The 23,090-nt window shown below is 42.3% G+C and overlaps 2 protein-coding genes across 5 annotated transcripts; one reads left to right on the forward strand and one right to left on the reverse strand.

Annotated features, from left to right (window-relative positions):
• Window positions 1–3,911: 3,911 nt before the first annotated feature.
• On the reverse strand, window positions 3,912–7,257 carry thg1l (tRNA-histidine guanylyltransferase 1-like). 2 transcript variants are annotated; one of them, NM_001304039.1, is given in 7 exon segments: window positions 3,912–4,343; window positions 4,444–4,551; window positions 4,831–4,919; window positions 5,855–6,024; window positions 6,176–6,352; window positions 6,615–6,815; window positions 7,032–7,223. In NM_001304039.1, coding segments are annotated over 6 exon segments (900 nt in total). In that variant the 5' UTR covers window positions 6,809–6,815; window positions 7,032–7,223; the 3' UTR covers window positions 3,912–4,181.
• Window positions 7,258–17,354: 10,097 nt separating this feature from the next.
• On the forward strand, window positions 17,355–22,877 carry LOC105024424 (sodium/potassium/calcium exchanger 3-like). 3 transcript variants are annotated; one of them, XM_010894365.3, is made up of 17 exons: window positions 17,356–17,850; window positions 17,953–18,086; window positions 18,309–18,419; window positions 19,161–19,237; window positions 19,329–19,403; window positions 19,498–19,582; window positions 19,699–19,802; window positions 19,878–19,978; window positions 20,081–20,134; window positions 20,252–20,391; window positions 20,553–20,635; window positions 21,058–21,295; window positions 21,414–21,580; window positions 21,796–21,910; window positions 22,024–22,136; window positions 22,261–22,326; window positions 22,439–22,877. In XM_010894365.3, the coding sequence occupies exons 2-17, from the start codon at window positions 17,978–17,980 to the stop codon at window positions 22,547–22,549; spliced, it is 1,749 nt and encodes a 582-aa protein (XP_010892667.1). In that variant the 5' UTR covers window positions 17,356–17,850; window positions 17,953–17,977; the 3' UTR covers window positions 22,550–22,877. The 3 variants fall into 3 exon arrangements, with proteins under 3 accessions (XP_019901719.1, XP_010892667.1, XP_010892666.1); XM_020046160.2 differs by having other exon boundaries at window positions 17,355–18,086; window positions 18,309–18,410; XM_010894364.3 differs by having other exon boundaries at window positions 17,356–18,086.
• Window positions 22,878–23,090: the final 213 nt, after the last annotated feature.

Genomic DNA, 23,090 nt, shown 5'->3' on the forward strand with positions numbered 1-23,090 from the left:
GTGTTTTATGTTTTTTTGAACGAGAAATTGTTTTTTATGAACTGTTTTGGTATAATATTATAAAACTCGCAAATGGTTATTTGTGATTTACATGAGCATTATGTCTAATGTCACAAACTGATTAAATCAGTCACAGTATTAGGTGAGTATGTACTGCTGGCATCCTGAGTGGTTATTGTTAGCCCACAGGTGGTTTTGAGTTTGAGAAACAGGCTATTGCATATGTTGCCAGTTCTTGAATCGACAACTTCTGTTGTGTTATTGGATTAGGTGGACTGCTGATGTCATCAGTCAGAGGCCTCCTGTAAAAGTGCTTTGTAAAATATAAAGATGATCAAACATAGTGTCCCAACAAAAGCAGTAATTGACCAACAAGTATACATTTACCAGACGATGTGTAAAACATGTTCCACAGGGGGAGATGGTGTGTATAAGCTGTGTGTGATATTATTAGAAGTGGTGAGTGGGTAGCCTGACTAGCCCAGGGTAATCTATTTGCCTCTCTAAAAGGATCTCTGGCTCTGAAACAAGACATTTATTGGACAGCTAATGATTTCCATGCCTTTTCAATAAAAGCTAGAATCCATGCTAGTGCGCATGTCTTTCACTCACACTTCCACACACTTCACCTGCTGAAACCTGAAGGGACAGGTAGGCATGGCATAAAGTGCCCCATATTCACTGAGCCTTACACACTATTAGCCTTACAACTTTTATGGTTACAAAGCCTCCTCACAGAATCTACTATGGAATCTACCAGTTTTAAATGTTTTTATTCAAATTAGTTTAGTTTAGTTTTCTATATAAAGCACATTGAACTGCTTCTATGTATGAATTGTGCTATGTAAATAAGCATGCTTGCTTGCTTGAGACTGTGAAGTGTTTTCTTATTATTTATTTGGATTTGAAATCAAACCATCACTACAAGGTTATGGTCTAGTATAAAGATTTTTGGGACAGGACACCAAGCACAGAGCTAAAGCTAACAGATGACAATGGCTTTAATGAAATAAGACAGGAAACAACAAAATGGCAGGCAAGACTCACAATATCTCAACAAAGAACAGAACTGGGCAGAATAAATAGGGAGCTAACGAGACACAGGTGTAAACAATAATGACAAAAGAACTGCTTACATTCAAGAACAAAAGCAAACAAAACAAAACAGAATCCAACATATAGATTCTCAGCTTTTAATTCAGGGTATTTGTGTACATATTGGTTTCACAATTTAGAAATGACAACAATTCTTACACATAGTTTTTTATTTCATGGCATTAACACCAATGGAACAATTGCCTTGCCAGGTGTTTCTGGATAGTCAGCAGTCTTCTGTCAAATAATTTGTATAGGTATAATGTGTTTTTGTGTTTGCATATGGAGTCTTTTATTGGTGTCTGTTAACAAGACCAAAGGGGTGTAAAGGAAAGTCAGGGAAGCAGTTTTAATGAAAGATTAAAAAAATTATCAGAAACATGAGCCAAATCCTTACAGTTATCAAGAACAACAGTTTTTTAAATATTAACAAAAAAGGAAAGCTCAGGTGACAGAAAAATGCTCCCCATAAAAAAAAGAAAACCTAACAACTCCAGGAGGAATTCATGGATTTCTCAGCCACTATCATCCAAAGACTTTACCAGCAGTAATAAAGGGGCTAAACTGCAAGCCGGGCACAAACCACTTGTTTGCCTGTATGACAGGTTACAGATAAAAAGTGTGACAGAGCATTTGTGCTTGTATGGCTGCCACTGTAACTGGCTCACTACCCTTCATTGATGATGCAACTGCTGATGGACACAGCAACATTCCGTAGTGTCCAGAAATAACTTATCTGATGAAGGACAAGCTAATGCCTCCAAACTCATTGGATCTTCTTCTTACAGCAAAACAAAAACCTCAAACATAGTGCTGGAGGGAATGGGGAGTTCCTTGGTCAGAAGGACATTCTTGACTGGCCAAGTAAATTTTTAGATTTTGGAGTCCCAAAGGCCTTAAAAAAGCCATCAATTAATAAAACATATTACAATTCCCTTACAATTAAAACCACATCTACATAAATACTCTTGAATAAAAGCTGAGTCTATACTTTAACCACATATACTGTGTCTGTGCCACCAGGAAGAATCGACAATGTTGTTAGCCCCCCGGCACAGCTCCTGCAGCCGGGCAAGAACTTTCTCTTGGTCACTGGGAAGAAATGCCGTCGACCAGTTAAAGACTCATCTCTACAGCACGGTCTATGATTAGGTGTATGTGGGGAAATCTAGAATATACATTGATAGAATAATAGAATTGTTATAATAGAATTTTTAGTTAAAAGCTAGACCACCCCCCCCCCCCCCCCCCGATGTAATAGTTTTGTCATTTCAGTTATTTTATTAATAATGGTTATTTAATTATTCAGTACATGCATGTAAATATGTAGTATACAGCTATGTGATGGGTGTTCAGTTGGTGGCAGTAAGCCAGAGGAAAACCCCCCGGAGAAAAACCTATAAGAGGAAATAAGAGTTAGTTCACGCGAGGTTTAACGAGATTATCAGTATTGAGTTATGTTGTACTGTGTGGTACGGAGCTGTTGCAAATGACACTGGCTGAATAAAAGAACCCAACCAAATCACACGCTTGTTCATTCCTTCAAGTGTGCTACATGTAGGTGTACATAAAATGGGACAATAGACAATGGCTGTTGAAGGTGACCAGAAAGGCTTGATACTGTCCACCCTTGCTGTCTTGCCAGGTGGGCTCCCATCTCCACTGGGATGCCCTCCCTCCAATGCCATTCGGGGGCGGAGTCACTGGCTTGTTGTTGTCGTCTCTCTGTTGCGCACTTGAGCAATTGGGCTGTACTCTGCTGGCAATACTCAGCCCTCATTAATGGTGGTTGCAGGTGGTGGGGGTCCCTTTGGTTGATTCTTGGCAATGTGGGTGGAATGATTTCCTGCCTGTTGGACACTGTCCGGGGCCTCCCCCAGATAGGGCCGCAGTGTCACCGGACCCCCCAGTCTCAGCCCCAAGGTCTTACGCTGCTATATTATTGTGCTGGGGGAGTAGGGTCAGTTCTCCTTCTCCACTGTAAATCCCTGTAGATCTAAGAAATGCATTTTCAAAATGTTCCGTCTCCTGCCGTTTTAAACTTAAGAGGACATGAGGTCCTGGCCCACAGCTGAGGAGTACCTAGCTTGAAATACCCGTTGCTGTCTTTGTCCAAAGTCGAACAAGACGATACCTAACGATTTCAGCTGCCACTGTGCTGACACCTCCCCCGTGTTGTCCCTGTCCTTGTCCATCTGGTCATGCTTCTGACCCGGACTGAGTTTAAATAGACTTTGGACTCAGCCCACATGCATTTATCATTACAATTTGTACTCTATGTTCACCCGGCACAGCCTGAAGAGGACTGGTCACCCCTCTGAGCCTGGGTCCTCTCTAGGTTTCTTCGTAAATATCAGGCTTCTTAGGGAGTTTTCCTAGCCACTGAAATTCAACACTACTGTTGTTCGTTCCTTGGGGTTTAAGGCCGGGTGTTTTGTCAAAGCACTTTGTGACAACTGCTGATGTAAAAAGGGCTTTATAAATACATTTGATTGTTTGATTTCAAATCCAAACTTGCAGAGTACAGAATCTTAGTCATTATGAAGGGCACTTGAATTATTCTGTGTGAATTGAATTTATGAGATATAGTAATAATCACAGTTCTCTTTGTCAGGGAGAGAGGTAATGAGGGAGAATCAGACAGATGCTCAGTAGAGCTCTCCGTGGTTAACTGGAAATGCCTACACATTCAACAGCCAAGACACCCTGCATCTTAATTATGTTGATACCAGCTTCTTCACTGGGCAAAGCATAATCAACAGTGGCACATACCTTCCCTTGGGGTTGTTGTTTAAGACATAAAAAGACAGTGTTCAACCACTATAAAACATTTTAATACATGAGCAAACAGCATGATGGTGTTCAGTTGCCAAAGGTCCTTTGGTTCCTCGTCCAACGTCCGGCAGTCATTTCCGAGTCTACCACGGCCAGTATCTTGTCCACACTGTCTAGCCAAGCCCGGAACACTAACAGTCACAGCAGGAGCCTTTCCACAACCCCACAGCCTAGACTGTCCCAAATGTTCAACATCAACCACCAAGGGCCGCCCGGCTCTCCGCGCCACTAGCAAACTCTTTTCTGTTAGCTCAGCAGTTGTCGTCTTCCAAAATGTCTGGATGTTCCTCCCAGAACTGGTCCCCTATTATGTCACAGTGGCAAGCACTTACGCGTCTTCTAAAGCGCGTCACTGGCACCTCCTTCTCGTCCTCGTTGGGGAGCTTCACTCGCTTAGTCACGGTCTCCTCCATCTGGGACAGAGGTGTTAGGACCTTTATTTAACATGAACAGAGCGCTGGCTGAAAGTACAGCACTATTTTGGGAACAGGGGAGAGTAGCTCGAGATCTCACCTTCTCCCAGATAAGAGCTGTTCCCTTTCTGTGGACCAGAGGCTCATTGTTGTAGTTGATATCAAACTCGGAGAACATGATTTCGTTTTTATCTGCTGCCAATGTTCCCTGAGAGAGACAGAGAGAGAATGAAGTGGGGGGGGGGGGGGGGGGGGGGGGTAGATATATTCTATTAAGTATGTAAACAAGTTTGTACATAAAATCTAAAAGGATCAACTGCAAGGTCGGTTTAGTAAACAACACCTGAAAGCTATCATTACTATAATCCTTAGTGATTATGACTAAAAAGCAGATTCCCCTATGGAAAATGACAAACAGTGCCTCGTAAGGAGCGGATCCTGTAACATGTCTGTTATTATGCTAATCTCTCAGTGGAGTCACTCTCACCTTTAGCCTGTCCTCTGCCTGAGTCGTGGTTAAGCCACCTCTCTGCACCAATGTCCAGAACACTGTGTTATACAGGTTGTTGATGTGACCTTGAGAGCATTCACACAAACACACAATTAGGAAACAGAACCAGTACTAAAACCAGGGTTCATACGGACATGATGAAATCAAATTCAGCAGTGCAGTACATTGGTTAACACATACTTTATAGAAATCCAACTTGAGGGATTCCCCATGCAACGTGACCGTCCCTATGCCATATGAAATGTTTTTAGATTATCGGCCACTGGACTGAATATTACTGGACTGAAATCAATTGTTGCCATACCGATTCTGATTTTGGGCCCTGACTGGAAAACTTTACAAACTCCAATTTCAAGAAAAATAAGTTGGCAACTCGTAAACTCTTCGGATTTATACATTTCTTGGAAATTGTGTGTTTCACACAAAAATGAAAAGTAATAGTCAGTCAACCATCATGGGTCAGTCAAGCTAACTCGCTAATATTGTCAGAATAAAGCTAGACAGTTGCCTCACTAATTTTAGGCAAGTTCTTGGTAGGTAAACAAAGACAAAGGTGTGCACTATAGCTAGCGGCTATACAATGAGCTTCTATGTTTTTTCAGCTTCAGTAGAAACGGAGACCTATCACAAAAATTGAATGTTCTCATTTAATCTTTAACACAAAACTCTAACTCCAGGCCAGTATAAATCCCACTCACACCTAGCAATAACCAGTACTGGTAAAGATTAATTTTGATTAACTTTCCTTTACCAGCAAAATTGCTGCAGTGAGGGAAGGACAGCACTACAGTCAGAGATGAGTAAATCTTTCTGAGGAAAAGTGATACCAGGTATTCCAGTACTGAAATCTGTCAGACCCAAATTCAAGTACTTTAATGACTTCAAGGACCTTGTGCAAACCCTATTTAGGGTTAGGGTATCTGTAATCAAACAGGTGCGTATTTAGGATAGGAGTGTGTGTGTGTGTACATAAGTGCATGCTTGCCGTGTGTATCCTTACAGTCTGCCTGCCTCCAGCTGAGGTAGTCCCGCAGGTTGCGGTTGCTAGGATACAGAACCACCCGCCCATCAAACCCTGGGGGATAGAGGAGGGGCTGGTCCCCAAAGTATTCCTTCCAGTAGAACACGTAGGAAGAGGAGAACTGAGACACAACATGGGTCATCAGTTTACTGAAGGAGAAAGTACAAGACAGGGTCACTTCATTACAATGGTTTGATGTGTGTGTGCACATGAGTGTATCAGTCAAAGTGGGTAGAGAAAGTCACCACCCCCTTTCCAAAAAATTTAAACAGTAAAATCCCCTATTAGGATCCCAGTTACCTGGCTCTCCTCTTGAACCAGTTGGACGACCTCTTGAAGATAAAGCTGTACTCGTCACTCTGTCCGTATGAGATGATGATGTCATCCATGTCTTCCATGACAGAGCGGGCACAGCGTGTCATCAGACCCAGAGCTCTATCATCATTGGGCTTCAAGAACTTGTGCAGCTCAGATAATCTACAACACATGGCCTGCCAGTCAGTGTGGGTTCAGCTTCAGATACAAACACCCTTCTAAGTGACACTCATCTGGCTTAGCTTTCAGTTCCTCCAATCCATTCCAAAAGTGCATCTCAACAACTGCCTTGCATGGTACATTTTATTGAGCATATCTGCTAATTCAATCTGTTTAGATTGTGAAGAATAGTTAACAGTAGAAGATGAGAGGATGCTACTGTAGACTATAGAAATACTCAACCAGCTACACCAACGCAACTTACTTGTGAAAGTTCCTCCCATCCAAACGCACAACAATGTAACAGTTTTTCAGACAGGTGTCGTCTGTCTCAAAGTTGCGGACATACTCAAACTTGCTCTTGGCCATTCCGATACTGCAGCTGAAAAACCTGCCAACTGGTGTGAGGATGTATGTCTTGATGAATCCTGGTAATCTACACCGCACTGGACGAAACATGAGGGTTCTGTGGGAGAATAGATCAAATCAAATGTATGCAGGTCTATCACCGATTGAGCTATACAGGTGTGTTGATGTTAGGTATTACGTGATTTCTGTGGACACCGGTAAGAGCAGTTAAGTGGGATCCTAAATCACAAACGATTATTCTGGGCACAGACAGTAACGTTCACACAAAAATCCTTCACCTACCAATGCCTACAGAGCCTAGCTAGCGACTTACAAATGGATGGGATCATCTTCGGTCCATATTAGATACCTCCTGAAAGTAAACAAATTCCGTCTTCTTTTTTTTACCTTACCAGATAAAGTGATAAAATCACAGTACGCGGTTTTTATTATATTGTTAAAATGAACTGTGACAGGTAAAGACAAACAAAGGGCAAGAACACGTTGGTTTTCCCTGTTATTGTATATAGTCCGTCTACCAATTTGACGTACTAGAAGGGATACGTAAAATGTTGGTTCCGGGACAGTATCATTAGCTAACCAAAATCTCACTAGGTTTAACATAATCCAACGCAAACGGAAGGAAAAAAATCTGGCCACCATGGACTGTTATACTAGTGGGGTTTATTCCGTTTTATAAAATGAAGTGCTTCCTGAAAAATCACAAGCCAAAGATGAACTGAAATGCATGGAATTGCTGTACTTAAAGTTATTTTTATATTGTAGTCAGCAGAACGTTCCGATCTTTGTACGTGACTTTTTTTGTCAGCCGATCTGATTAGCCTGTTGGCCTGTTCATCTTTGGCTTGTGAATTTTACATTTCATAATTCGGATGTGTGTTTATATGCCTCATTGGGTTTTGTTGATTAATTTGCACAGGTGATTCCTTTTATAGTACATATTTACGTTAAACATCGCACACTAAATTGTATGAATGAAAACGTGATCCAAGTAGTCGGTCCAATTTAAGACAAACATTGATAGCAGCAGCAAGCTTCTGCACGTCACGCTTCGATCACACCTAAAACTGCAATTATGAGTAAAACATTTACGAAGCCTAAACTTCCATATATATTATATCCTGACTGATATGTATTTTGGTAAAGTGCTTATGATTGGACATTTATTGTAAATCTGTCGCGTGAAAAAGTTTTGCTCAGTAATAAAAGCGCGGAGGAAGTGGACTGAACATGTACTACCTAGATATATCCACAGGAGGGAGGCATAACAATAGAATTGTATCACAAACGCATAACCATAGATACAAATTTCAGCAAATTCTGCATTCAATCATAACTCAACTTGAATGAAACCAACACCCACATTTAAATACTTGTTGAAAAACAACACACAATATTATGGAGGAGGAAAGGTAAGCCGAATCACGAATTTAAATTTGAAAACAGTGAACAGACTTTTCCTTTCATAATGTAAAACAAATCTATAATGATGAACAGATCCAGGCCTTGCATTCTCTCTGTATAGCCCCGTCCAAAATGGAGGCAAACATAACAAGATTTGGTAGCGTCAAGAAACCAGAGGGGCAGGTCATGGACAAAGATGCAGAGATGTAGCCCTATAGCATTGATTCTCTGTATCTGTCTTTGATGTGCATGCTGTCATCTGTTTTCAATGCAACTCTAATCTATAGTGTCTAGACAAAAATTTCAGTTAGTAAGAATGTTTACATTTTATTTAATTAGACCACTAGTACATCTTGAGAGAGAAAATGTAAATGTATCTATAATTTCGTTCTGCTTACTCAATGACAAACATCTTCAGGACCCAGATATAAACATCTGGACAAAGATTCTGTTATCAAACACCTGGAGACAAAAGCTTGTATGGCTTTCTTCAGCCCAGGAAACAATGATGAGACAGGATATTGCTGCCCAATTCTCATACATATACGTCCTGTGAAATCTTGATTGATGAGATTGATGAGTATTTTATAGGATTTTCCTGCAATCTATCAACATTTCTCAACTTTTATGTAGCAGTAACTAAACACTCTGTTCTATAACTAAACATGTTCATTTATTTTCAGTGGCAGGCACTCTATGAAGCACTAAAAAGCCCTGCAAGTTTCTCTTATTTGCCTTTGACCTTGGATGTGGGAGTCTTTAATCATTTTAAATTCAAAGATTGATTATCTGTTATATAAATTAGTGGTTCAGAGGTGTACGTAATGTTGATGTTTGTGAAAATTATTCTTTCACAGTGAAAACAGAAAATTGGGGAACCCCAATAATTGATGGTAGATACAGTCTACATTGTAGGTGATGAATGTCATTAATAGGTTTTAAAGTTTGCCTTTTCTAACATGTCCTCCTAAGAGGGCTCTTTGGATTGTGCAGTACACCACTATGTGTCTGTGGAGGAGATGCATTTCAATAGGAGTGCAGACTTAATATCCACTGTAATTCAACGTAGGTGATCCGTTGCTGGTTTAGGGCTACATACCTGTATATTTCCAGTAGAGGACAAAGCAGAACCCTTACATTTCTATCATCAATCACTTTTTCTGCACTTGCAGGCCCCAGTTATAATGATCTATGTCTTCAGGCTGAAGTTATAATGTACTATAGCTGCAGTACCAAACGATAATGTACTGCAGCTGTTGGCCCACAGCCCTACTGGTGCAGGGTTTTTCTTTTTCCTGGGAAACTATTTTGTTAATCCTGTGAGTGTGGATCATTTTGGAAAATGATGGGAAAATTATCCCCCCAAAATAATGGAAAATTATTTGATTTGACAATGAAAGTGCCTTTAGTGTTATTGTGTATAAATGTAGATTCTAGAAAATGTTCTACAAAATATGGAAATACATATTTTTTTCTCCATGTATTGGACATGGGTCTTCCCCTACATATTAATGTTATGTGCGTGACTGACAGGGGAATGAAGGAGTGTTTACATCAGTCCATCTTACCTTGAGAAGCCTAATTGTTTCTGCCTGAGGAGACAAGCTCAAACATTTGATGAATTTCATGGTGTCTGGATTTTGCTGTTGAATGTTCACCTTATTTCACCTTCTGCGATGCCTGAAACAGCCAATTGATTTCTATCTGACTCATTCCCATTTCTCTATAACCCACAGATAGTGGGCAAACAACGTGTACTGTACCTTCTTGATAAGGAGTTTATTGATGAGGTTTATGTAGTAATTTGTCACATTAGTCAAAGGATTTTATTTGTCAAGTGCACCGAATAACATGCGTCATTCTGAACCAAAAAATATATTGTGACAAGGCACACAAGATTTTATATAACTTTTACAAACCCGATTCCAGAAAAGTTGGGACACCGTACAAATTGTGAGTAAAAAAGGAATGGAATAATTTACAAATCTCATAAACTTATATGTAATTCACAATAGAATATAGATAACATATCGAATGTTGAAAGTGAGACATTTTGTAATGTCATGCCAAATATTGGCTCATTTTGGATTTCATGAAAGCTACACATTCCAAAAAAGTTGGGACAGGTAGCAATAAGAGGCCGGAAAAGTTAAATGTACAAATAAGGAACAGCTGGAGGACCAATTTGCAACTTATTATGTCAATTGGCAACATGATTGGGTATAAAAAGAGCCTCTCAGAGTGGCAGTGTCTCTCAGAAGTCAAGATGGGCAGAGGATCCTCAATTCCCCCAATGCTGTGGCGAAAAATAGTGGAGCAATATCAGGAAGGAGTTTCTCAGAGAAAAATTGCAAAGAGTTGGAAGTTATCATCATCTACAGTGCATAATATCATCCAAAGATTCAGAGAATCTGGAACAATCTCTGTGCGTAAGGGTCAAGGCCGGAAAACCATACTGGATGCCCGTGATCTTCGGGCCCTCAGACGGCACTGCATCACATACAGGAATGATCCTGTAATGGAAATCCCAAAATGGGCTCAGGAATACTTCCAGAAAATATTGTCGGTGAACACAATCCACCGTGCTATTCGCTGTTGCCGGCTAAAACTCTATAGGTCAAAAAAGAAGCCGTATCTAAACAGGATCCAGAAGCGCAGGCGTTTTCTCTGGGCCAAGGATCATTTAAAATGGACTGTGGCAAAGTGGAAAGGTGTTCTGTGGTCAGACGAATCAAAATTTGAAGTTCATTTTGGAAAACTGGGACGCCATGTCATCCGGACTAAAGAGGACAAGGACAACCCAAGTTGTTATCAGCGCTCAGTTCAGAAGCCTGCATCTCTGATGGTATGGGGTTGCATGAGTGCGTGCGGCATGGGCAGCCTACACATCTGGAATGGCACCATCAATGCTGACAGTTATATCCAAGTTCTAGAACAACATATGCTCCCATCCAGATGTTGTCTCTTTCAGGAAAGACCTTGCATTTTCCAACATGACAATGCCAGACCACATACTGCATCAATTACAGTGTCATGGCTGCATAGAAAAAATATCCGGGTACTGAGATGGCCAGCCTGCAGTCCAGATCTTTCACCCATAGAAAACATTTGGCGCATCATAAAGAGGAAGGTGCGACAAAGAAGACCTAAGACAGTTGAGCAACTAGAAGCCTGTATTAGACAAGAATGGGACAACATTCCTATTCATAAACTTGAGCAACTTGTCTCCTCAGTCCCCAGACGTTTGCAGTCTGTTATAAAAAGAAGAGGGGATGCCACAAAGTGGTAAACATGGCCTTGTCCCAACTTTTTTGAGATGTGTTGATGCCATGAAATTTAAAATCAACACATTTTTCCTTTAAAGTGATACCTTTTATTCAGTTTAAACATTTGATATGTCATCTATGTTGTATTCTGAATAAAATATTGAAATTTGAAACTTCCACATCATTGCATTCTGTTTTTATTCACAATTGTACAGTGTCCCAACTTTTTTGGAATCAGGTTTGTATATATTTCCTTCATCAGTGTCAGGTCCTGGCTATGAGGATGCCCCTAGCCAACTCTGCGCTGGTCTGGGGGCCATAGTCAGGAACTGGCAGAATAGATGCCTCTAGGCATTTCTGTGTTTTGTATCATGTGTCCCCACTTTAAGTTGCTGTATCCGTCCTTGTGTTGTCAGTTATTATTTATCTTGAGGATGCTGTTTGTTTGTGTGATGTCCCCTTTTGTTTTCTCTGTTGGTTTAGATAAACCTGCCTTTTGAACTGTCACCTTGCCTGCGCTGACATCCATGGCATCCGCAAACTGTTACAGAATAACCGACCAGGAAACATGGAAGTAGCAGGTAGGCACCCAAACCCTGGTCTGTGGCCCTCTGCCGCCCAGAGTCCTGCTCCACGGCCTGTCGCTGCCCCATCCCTGCTCCGTGTGTCCACCACATATAATCCCTGAGGAGCCACTGCCACCACCACCAACGGAGTGGTTGGAGGATACCCTGCTGCTACCGCTGGTGGCGTGGTCCAACTTGCCCCTACTGTCGCCACTTCCTCCGTCTGCTCCGATGTCCCGTCTCGCCTCGGGGGTGGAGTCTCCCTCTCCTGCCCAGGCGCCTCCAGCTTCCCTGGCGCCACCTGCTGTCCTGGCGCCATGTCCTGCTCCAAGGGGGGGGCCTCCACCTATCCCGGTGCCATGTCCTGCTTTGGGGCGGAGTCTCCACCTGACCGCAGTTGCCTTGCCTTCCCCACTGGGGCGCCTTGGGGAGTGGAACGGTCAGGTCCTGGCTATGAGGATGCCCCTAGCCATCTCTGCACTGGTCTGGGGGCCATAGTCAGGACCTGGCAGAATAGACGCCTCTAAGCATCTCTGTGTTTTGTGTCAGGTGTCCCCAATTAAAGGCAGCTGGCCTGCATTGCCTCTTATTGGGGATCCTATTTAAGTTGCTGTCCTTGTGTTGTCAGTTATTGTTTGTCCTGAGGATGCTGTTCATTTGTGTCCTGTTTCTTTTTATTTTCTCTGTTGGTTCAAATAAACCTGCCTTTTGAACTCCCACCCCACCTGTGCCTACTTCCACACTACCCGCAAACCATTACAATCGAGATCCGAAGTGTGATTGTAGTGTTCCTTTAATTTTTTTGAGCAGTGTATATACATAACTATAGTGATTAGAAACATTTCCAGATAATGTAGAAATGGCAATATGGACAGTATGAATAGATATTTACATATTATAAATAGTGTTGTGGTGCCTATAAATGGATATATTAAAATGTGCTTATGTACATTGAATATGCATAGAAAGTGACCAGAGCATACAAAGTGTTCATGTGATCAATAGATCAATGTTGCTGGTTGAGGAGCCTTATGGTCTGGGGGGGGAAACTTTGGGTGTCTGGAAGATCTGATGCTCCAATAACGTCATTGTGAACAAACCATAGTGATCCTGGGTGGCTGTAGTCTTTTATGATGTTCCGTGCATTCCTAAGGCATCGTGTACGGTAGATGCCTTGCACGGAAGGGAGATGGCATCCGGTGATGTGCTCCGCTGACCTCACCACCCTCTGGAGGGCCTTGCGGTTAGCAGCGGAGCAGCTGCCGTACCTTTACTGCACAAACCTCTTTGACTGTGTGACTGAAATGTGTACGAGCTGACTGAGGCTGTGGCTGCAAGATGTTGATTATACTGGAGATGAGTTCAGGCCTCTGGGTTCTCCAGATTTTGACTGTGCTGCAGTTGAGTTTAGGCCTCTGGGTTCTCCAGATGTTGTAGATTGCGGTGCACTATACTGCTTCATTGTAATGTTTGCATTAGTAAAGTCATTGATATGGAAGACGTTGTGTGTTTTGTTCAACTGAAGTTTACAAAATACAAACTTTTACAGACACTTCAGCATGTCAGAATAACGGGTGTACAGTCATTTTTTGGGAGTAGATGTTCTTGGAAAGCATTGATGATTGCCTTCTTCCACAGATACGGAACCGAGCCATCATAACAATGGTGTTTTACATGTTAATACACAGCAGACGCATCATGTCAGTTAAAAGTTATATAGAAGTAATTCCTATTAATATTATAACAATTAGCATTGTCTTTTCATCTTTTATTTTCAGAGCATTTATGATAGGAGTCATCAGTGATTGTAGCATATTGGTAACTGACAGAATATCTGATGTGAACATTTCTTTTCAATATATATATATATATATATATATATATATATACAGTTGGGGAGTAAAGGATTACAAGTAGTCCGTTACATGTAAAAAAAAAACCTGTACCTGTAATCAGTTACGTTACCAACAAAAATATTGTAATCGGATTACAGATACTTTTGAAAAAAATTATGATTACTTTTGGATTAATTCAATTGAAAAAGAATAGGTGCGCGAAATAATTATGACACGTTTCATGTTTGAGTTTATTATATCATGTTATAAAAACATCGTTATTTGAACCAAAGTATGAATTGACCGCCTCAGTTGTGTGTGCTATCATCAAGCGCGCAAAGGTGGACGCACATAACCAGTTTAGTGACGGAGGAAGCGCTAGTTTAAATTTCTCCGGTTTTGGTTGGTTGGATGTCTGGTAAAAACAGAATATATCTTCGATAATATTAGCGGAGTCATATAAAATGTTATTTAGTTATCTACTCAACACATAATTCTCAGAACAATGATAGGCAAGGGGCCTACCTGGTCTTATATATTTTTCCAAGTTTCAAGTTTTATTTGTCAAATGCAACGAACAATAACTTTTACAGGAATTGTTTAATAGATTAGGTAACTATTTGTTAGATTGCTGCAACATGGCGATGCCTTCATCTGAGGGGAAAAGGTGTGTTGGGAAGCACTCTGCCAAAGGATGATTATTTGCATTTGACACAGCCACATCAACTCACTCCAAACAGGTAGGCCATGTGATTCTGCTTGCTTTGCATCTCTGAAAATTCTGTTCATTGGTTATCAGATGCGTCGCTAGGATCACAGTACATTCTGGGCTTAGCCCCCGGCCACTTTGAGATCCGGTGCTATTCATAAAAGATCCAGGGCTATAGCCCCGGAAGCCCAGGGCTAACTACGCCAATGTTGGTTATCATTGACTGCTGACGTCATTTACTTTAAGAGTGCAGGTTTAATCATTATTTCTTTCATTTACGTTTTGAAAATCCATCTCTGGTGGCCATAATAATCGCAGGTTACGTTCGCGCGGGTAAATCTTATTTATTTGCGGGTGTTCACGATTGCAAACGTTCATTCACATGCCGGGGATTAGTGCAACATTTTGACAATGTTGGTTGTGGAGCAAATTATCAGAATACTGCATATTTAGTTTATGCGCGAAAAGCTACGGATATCTTATGTTTTATATACAACAATGTCAATACCCTTTTCGAGTAATTGCCATTTATTTTTCAACAATGTTTGGAAGCAATTAAACAAATTAATAAAACACAAACAAGGGAGGCTTAAGCATTATTAGATTTTGGGTTATGTTTTGATAAAAAGTCAGATTCTGGAAGATCGAGGTTTATTAGATTAACTGGAATGACTGAATATCTGACAGACCTTTAGTTTGTAATTTGGAGATGCAGCCCAATCATGTTGAAGTAAAAAGCAATGGTTTAGAAACCCATTTCCAAAGGCACTGTAGCCCATAAGGTAAAATTGTGTGTTCAGTTGGTTATAGGCTATTCCTATTTGTTTTCCAATGCCTCTTAATATGAAAGTAATCTCAGATTAGGTTACTGAGTTTGAGTAATCAAAAAGTAATGTTACTGATTACAAATGTGGACAAGTAACTTGTAACTGATTGCATTTCAAAAGTAACCTACCCAACCTTGTATATAACAATATGAATAATTCATATTTTCTTCCTGCTGTACATACTGCCACTTGGTCAGACCTTCAGACATCACAGTGTTTAATTCCACTGCTACACAGATGACACACAGGCGTACATTAGAACCAAACCTGACACAACATCTTCCATGTCAACCCTGTCCTACTGTCTGAGGGTTGTAAAATGTTGGATCCAGAACAACGTCCTCCAACTCTATAGCAGCAAGACAGAGGCAATACTTTTAGGCACCCCACAGCAAGTCACCAACTCCTACAACATCTGCTCTGCCATTGATGGCCACATCATTCCCCTCTCCTCAGTCAACACCAAACTGGGTGTGATATTTGACCCTACTCTTTCTTTTAAGTCTACCTTAGACATGTCTGTAAAACATATTTTTTTCCCCTTAGGAAAATGTTCTGCCGAAGACCTTCTCTTACCTTTCCTGAGGCAGAAATGCTTATCCATTCATCTGGACCTGACCTCTGAAACTCCCTTCCTGACACGCTCAGGGTTGCACAGACAGTCCAGCCTTAAGACACACCTCTATCAGTTGGCCCACCCGTCCCTCTAATCAAATCATACTGTACATTATTACATAATAATATGTATTATCATTTTAGTTTACTGTGTTATCATTATACATTGATGTACAGGTAAGCCCAAAAGTATTCATACCCATGCCAAATGTTGAGCTATACTGAATTTTTATTTGACCTATAAGTGAAAAAGTGACGTAACTATTTCTGTTCTTAGCCACGACTTGCAGTTGACTAGTAACTGACTAGGGAACTACTGCTATTCAGCTGTTCAGTTGTTCTCAATTTATAGGAATGCGCTCTCATGGTGGAAATTACAAGACCATTGTAAATGACATCTAATCTTGCATTTTCTCAAAAATGTGCAACAATTTCAAGGGGTTTGAATAATATTGGACTTGGCATTTTTCGTAAAATTTGAAAAAACAGAAAAAGTTACGTCATTCATTTGTATCTCCAGCACAATATCTTGCCGTTTTTCGTCACTTGATTATGCCATTTCCAGCCAGAAGAAACCTATTGGTCAAATAAAAATTAGCTATAACTAAACATTTGGCATGGGTATGAATACTTTTGGCCTTTCCTGTATATATACTGTATTTCTATTTATTTTTATCTGAGAGTTCTTTATTTTTATTCTTACTTATTTATTTTCTTACTTATTTTATTTTTCTTTTTCATGTGCTTTGAGATTATTCCACTATAATAAAAAGCGCTTTATAAATCCAAGCAATTATTATTATATAAAAATAACGTTTTGTAACAATCTTTATTCAAAATCTTAAACCAATCACAGATCGTTTTTAACTGCTCAATCTAAATCTTGAACCAATCACAGTGCGAGTTTGACTCCTCCCGATCCTCCCACGTCTACTCCAGACCCTCCCAAGTCCTTCCAACACGCCCAATTGAGAGATTATCCAGCTATGTAGTTGCCCATAATTGAAAAAAAAACGTGAACTCGCATATGCAAAAAAATAAATAATTCACTGACAGCAAAGTTTACACGGCATGACAAAACCGGGGTGGAAATGCAATCAAAAGCAAGGGTGTTTAATTGCAAAATGTTTTCCCCCAGATATTTCGTTTTTGCTCTCAAACATTTTAGTTTGTTTTTTAAGATTTTAATCTAATGCATTTTGAATAGTCTACATTTCCAAAATATCTGCTCTCAATCATAACATTTGATGTGTTTTTTCCTTTCAAATAATTGTATTTTGTTAGCAGTGCAAATATATTTGCTATTGATTTTTTTTTATTGCGATATAATTACACACATTTGTGTACATTAATGTACATCCATAAAATTACTGTATCAACATTGCCTTAGAAAGAGAAAAGTAAGAAAAGGCGTAGACAATTGAAATGGTAGCCTGAAATTATTTACATTACGGTCCTTTGTGGATGGATTATTATGCATCTGTGTATTGTGTCTCACTGGACAATCTAGAATATTACTAATGCGATAAGGACATATGCATAACATGGCTCTCTTTATGTTGATAAATATTTGGACCCTGAGACTAAATGTGGAGCTGGATCTTGCTTGCGCCCCACCCAATCAGCGCGCTCACTGATGGCACCACGATCGCACGGAAAACACCACTTGTGACGGATCAACGAATACACTGGAAGGAGCAAAATATTATGGGAGTCGGGGTCTTTGGAAGAATAACAGACTTGTGGTGGGACGTGTAAAAACTGTAGCTATTTTGGGCAAAGCTGGAATTCTTTAGCAACAAGCCCTTTTTGGCTCTCGGTTCCGTGGGGATCACAGACAGATGTCGGTGGAGGATGATGCGCTTCTGACGAAGTGCATTGGCGCTGAGGGTGACGATACATGGCTGAACGTAAATAGCTTTCGCTGAGATAGCTTGAAAAATATTTTATCTGCTCATCTGATATCAACCGTAGAACTGTCGCTATTATGGTCACCGACATGTTCTGAGTAGTGGGAATATCGGCAGAGGCGGCGAGATGAAGGCAGCGGCGAGGCCGAAGCACACTCGGCTCTTCTGGCGGCTAGGTGTCTGTGGAATGGGGATGATTATAGCCACCTGGCTCTTGCACCTCCTACATGTAACAGGTGCGTTTTACTATGGTTCATTCATACCAGTTAAAGGCCCGCTATTTTCAATCAAATGATACCACTGGTTTAGAGAATCATCCTACCTGTATAATGATTATATTATCACGTAATTGCACCCTACAGAAAGATCTGTGATTGCATTTTATAAGCAGAAAATATTTAATGACACTATATATATTTTAGGTCATAATTTACCTGTATGCTACTCTTTCCTAATAGACTCTTATGCTGTTCATGACTTCAGCTGGTCTAAGAGAGAACTAAAGCAGGACAGTGAAGATGAGAACCACACCTCCAATACCCCTTCAACACCTAGAGCTGGTACACTAGGTATTCATGTGTCTGTGTATTTATGTGCTCTCAAATAGTTTCTTTATTTACCTTAAATAGTTAAATTCCTTGCTCCCTAGTATCCCTGTTGTCCATGTTCTCTCTTTCCCTGTCTTGCTCCACTTTCCCCTCATTCATATCTGTCAATCCCTCTGTCTATCTGTCATCATTCAGACTGGGGTTCAGACAGATGCCTAAACCCCTTGACGTTCGCGTTGCTAGGCAACAAAATGCTAAATACTGAATTGTGGGAGCCATGTAGCCTATTGGGAGCTTTTTAAAGTGCCGTCCGCATTACCCCTAATATTAGAGCCCCCTCTTTGTGTCATGCGTGTGTGCGCGTGTGTGTGTATGTGTATGTGTGCAGGGGTGATCTGGAATCTGAGTCAAGGGAACTGAGTCATGTGACAGTGGCATATATTCTTGAGAATTTACTTTCACCCGGAGCTCTGGGCCTGTTGCTAGGAGATGAACTGGAACACTCACATTACCACATCTCAAGAACTACTAGAGTTTTGGAGCACAACCAACTCAATGTGTTTTATTCCCTTGGTTGGAACAACATTTCAGAGAACAATGTGCATTTTCCCCTCGCTCTGTATTTCACACACACACACACACACACACACACACACACACACACACACACACACACACACACACACACACACACACACACACACACACACACACACATAAACATACACATTTTCAATTTGTCTCCTCCCCTCTCTCCATCAGCAATCCATGAGTTTCCAGAAGACATCTTCTCCTCAGAGCAGAGGAGAAAGGGGGCTGTTCTTCTCCATGTTGTTTGTGTGAGTGGCCTAATTCCTTCAACAATGCTCTCTAGTAAACTGTCCTATATGTCATCCAACTGTGTCCACAAACAATTCCTGTCTTTTCTAGGCGATCTACATGTTTTATGCCCTGGCTATAGTCTGCGACGTCTATTTTGTTCCTTCTCTGGAAAAGATATCAGAGGTGAGAATGCCTCTTTACTCTTGCCGTGGCTTTACTTCCCTCATTAGTTTTTCACTGATTTCATATTTAACTAAAGCCTTTCTGTCTCTCCTAGAATCTCCACCTAAGTGAGGATGTTGCTGGGGCTACTTTCATGGCGGCAGGAAGCTCTGCCCCTGAGCTCTTCACCTCCCTGATAGGTTGGTATTTTACGTAACTCCCTCGTAGCTCTTGGTCACCAAAGATTTATGACCAAATGGACTGATCGAATTAATCACTGTGCTCCTGTTCACCTCCTCCCTCTCTTGACCCCCAGGCGTATTCATCACGAAAGGAGACCTGGGTGTAGGCACCATTGTGGGGTCGGCTGTCTTCAACATCCTGGTCATCATTGGGATCTGTGGGATTTTTGCCGGACAGGTGACTCGCGTCATTTGAGAGCAATACGGCTGTATTTAGACGGGCAGTGTTGTTCAACGGTCTCTCCTTTCTCAGCCCATTTCTCTGAGCTGGTGGCCCTTGCTCCGGGACTCCATCTACTACATCCTGTCCATACTGATTCTGATTGCTGTGATTTATGACGAGAAAGTGATTTGGTAAGCACAGTGACACGAGGACCGGAGTTTTTTACGTGTTTACCACTCAGCGGGTTTGTGATATCCGAGACATTTACCGGCGCAATTTCTCACCATTCACAGGTGGGAGACGGTCATACTGATATCCATGTATGCAGTCTATATTCTCATCATGAAGTGAGTTTCTGTCTCACTGTTTCCCTCTTCTACTGTGCAGACACAGGCCTTCACAGGAAATGCTTGGCCAGGATCTCCATACTAAAGGTATGTGTGTGTGTGTGTGTTTGTGTGTAGGTTCAACAGACCTCTGTCAGGCTGGGTTGAGAGACAGTGTGTTCGAGGGGGTCAGCCCTGCCTCAGTACCCTGAGACGGACCACCACGGTGGGGCACGGAGGAGTGGACGGTGACACGGACATGGTGCTGCTGAAGCCAGGTGGGTTTGTGTCGCCGCGCGTTCGCGTTCGCACGCTTTCCACTGGACCGCATAGGCCGGTCTACAGTTGACACGCATACGTTGGCCCCTGAAAACCTACCTTCTTCAATCTCCCCCCTTTCTCGCCTGGTCTCCTCCCACCGGGACCCTTGTCCGCCCAGACCCATGCTCAGGTCAGGACACGTCTGTGGTGATGGTGGATGAGCTGATGAGTCGGCATCCTCACCAGCTGACCTTCTCTGAGGCAAGCCTTTCGTCTTCCGATCACACCGCATTTCTCCCCCGACACACGGCTCCGCATGGCCGGGCGCATGCTCGTCAACGAGGTACACGGGCCGGACGGGTCCACACGCCACACACCCGCAACGGCACCATGTCTCCACGCAGGAGCACGGACAGAGGCCAGACGCATGGTTATCAATGGTGTGCGAGAAACACACACACACGCCGAATTCCCTTACGTCGCCCGTTCCTCCCTTTGTTGGATGCTTGTTTACGAGACACACACGCGCACACACACACAGTGCGCTTGTATTATTTCTGTTGCTCTGCTATGGCTTAATGCTGTATTCCCGTGTTATGCTTTGCTGCTTGCCGTTCAGTGGCGTCGTTACGTTGTGACCAGCCACAACATGTGAAGTCAGTCTCCCGCTTTCTCACTCACAGAGGCAGAGGTTGATCCGGACTCAGGGCCAGGAGGAGAGCAGTGGGGCGGGGGGAGACGGGGCCACGTGGGGGATGGAGAACGGAGGGGCCGGGGACGGTGACATGCTGCCGCTGGAGGAGGATGGAGAAGAGCTCGGGGGTCCGGAGGGGAGCGCAGTCACAGGGGGGTTACAGCCCAAAGACGAAGAGGAGGAGGAGCTTGAGGAGGAGGTCACCTTCAGTCCCTTCATAGTGCCAGGTGATTGAAACCTCACCACGTACACACACACACACACACACTTGAGATGAGCTGTCCAGCTGATTCCGATTCGGACGAGCGACCTGTACTCTGACGGTGATGTGGTGTCGTTTCCCAGGAGGGCACTGTGAGCGTGTGCGCTGGCTGCTGTCATGGCCGCTGTGGCTGCTGCTCTACTTCACAGTGCCCAACTGTGTGCTGCCTCGTTGGAGCCGCTGGTACCACCTGACCTTCCTGACCTCCACGCTCTGGATCGCACTCTTCTCCTACCTCATGGTCTGGATGGTATGGACTATGCGTGCGCGCCCCCCCCCCCCACACAATCAATCAAATGCATTTTCTAAAGCCCTTTTCACATCAGCAGTTGTCACACAGTGCTTTTACAAAGCACCCCACCACACAACATGGCTCAAACATTGCATGACAGACGTGTAGGGCACCTGCCACAGTGCAACAGCTTTATAATGCCCAGTGTCATCTAACGCCCTCTGTGCTCCCAGGTGACCATCATCAGTTTCACGCTGGGCATCCCTGAGGTGGTGATGGGCATCACCTTCCTTGCAGCTGGCACCAGCGTACCAGACTGCATGGCCAGCCTCATTGTCGCACGTCAAGGTGCCGGTACTCCAACCAGTCTGTTTGGGTGTGCGTGCGTACACGTGTGGTCGGTGCATTCAGAACATTCCCTACTTCTAAGACTGCTTTTGCTTTGACTGTGTGTGTTGTAGGTATGGGAGATATGGCTGTCTCGAACTCCATTGGCAGTAATATCTTTGATGTGCTCCTGGGACTTGGCTTCCCTTGGTTCCTGCGCACTCTGGTGGTAGACTACGGATCAGTGGTAGGGCCGTCTTTGATTTGTCTGTAATTCTAGTCTCCGAATTTTGCACCACACAAAGCTTCTGGTCTGTTGTGTTTGAGGTAGTCAGACGTGCATCTGCAGGTATTTATTTTGTGATTGGCAGGTGATTATCAACAGTAAGGGGCTGGTGTATTCAGTCGTTCTGCTGTTGGGCTCAGTGTTTCTTACTGTGAGTACCATCCCTGTAGTATCTGTCAAAGTCACATTCATACAAGTCGTACATTTAGTCTATAGCACTGTTCCAGTTCTCCATCCTCTTCTCCGTCAATCTCACTCTGCAGGTCTTGAGTGTCCATCTGAACTGCTGGCGGTTGGACCGCAGGTTGGGTCTGTGTCTCCTGATGCTGTATGCCATGTTTCTACTGTGCTCCGTTGGCTTCCAGGGACTGTAGGCCGGAGTCCACACATCAGTGAGATTACGATTGCTATTTGTTGTAATTTTTCACTTGTTGCCATTATTGATCAGTATAGTATCATGTGTACGGGTGTTCAGTTAGGGTTCATTTGCATTGTGTTATTGTTTATTTATATTGTTATTTCGATTAGAAACCTAAAATGTGGTCTTTGATCAATGTTAACAAGTTTTATACAGCGCACATAAACATTTGTGATATGACCAGTTGAGAACATGCACTTCACAAAATGTATTTATGTACATTTTATCTGCTGTGTTTACAGTTTGGTTGATAATGAAGATTTATGTTCTTTTGAAACAGTGAAAGAAAAGGTGGTGAGATCTAGTGCTGCATTGCCCTGTGGTAACCAGATAGTTATACATCATGTTATGCTGGTATAATCCCTCTCCATGTAGAGTTGTATACGTTTAGCATTTTTTATTCACTCACTGCAGAGAACGTCACCATGGCACGGTTTTCATTGCTGGAAATACATTTAAGCGTACCGTTTTCTGTTTGGAGAATGAGTTGTTAAAAT

Source organism: Esox lucius, chromosome 4 (genome assembly GCF_011004845.1).
Source record: "Esox lucius isolate fEsoLuc1 chromosome 4, fEsoLuc1.pri, whole genome shotgun sequence".
In the NCBI taxonomy this organism is placed as follows: domain Eukaryota; kingdom Metazoa; phylum Chordata; class Actinopteri; order Esociformes; family Esocidae; genus Esox; species Esox lucius.

What these genes read in the sequence shown, in the direction of transcription:
- thg1l (XM_020045625.2), bottom strand. Translation starts at nt 6,808, where the DNA reads ATGTTTCGTCCAGTGCGGTGTAGATTACCAGGATTCATCAAGACATAC. An exon ending in GATGGGAGGAACTTTCACAA is followed by an intron (nt 6,353 to 6,614) that starts GTAAGTTGCGTT and finishes CATGTGTTGTAG; the next exon opens with ATTATCTGAGCTGCACAAGT. An exon ending in TGGTTCAAGAGGAGAGCCAG is followed by an intron (nt 6,025 to 6,175) that starts GTAACTGGGATC and finishes TTTCTCCTTCAG; the next exon opens with TAAACTGATGACCCATGTTG.
- LOC105024424 (XM_010894364.3), top strand. Translation starts at nt 17,978, where the DNA reads ATGAAGGCAGCGGCGAGGCCGAAGCACACTCGGCTCTTCTGGCGGCTA. An exon ending in CATGGTGCTGCTGAAGCCAG is followed by an intron (nt 20,392 to 20,552) that starts GTGGGTTTGTGT and finishes TTGTCCGCCCAG; the next exon opens with ACCCATGCTCAGGTCAGGAC. An exon ending in CCTACCTCATGGTCTGGATG is followed by an intron (nt 21,581 to 21,795) that starts GTATGGACTATG and finishes CTGTGCTCCCAG; the next exon opens with GTGACCATCATCAGTTTCAC.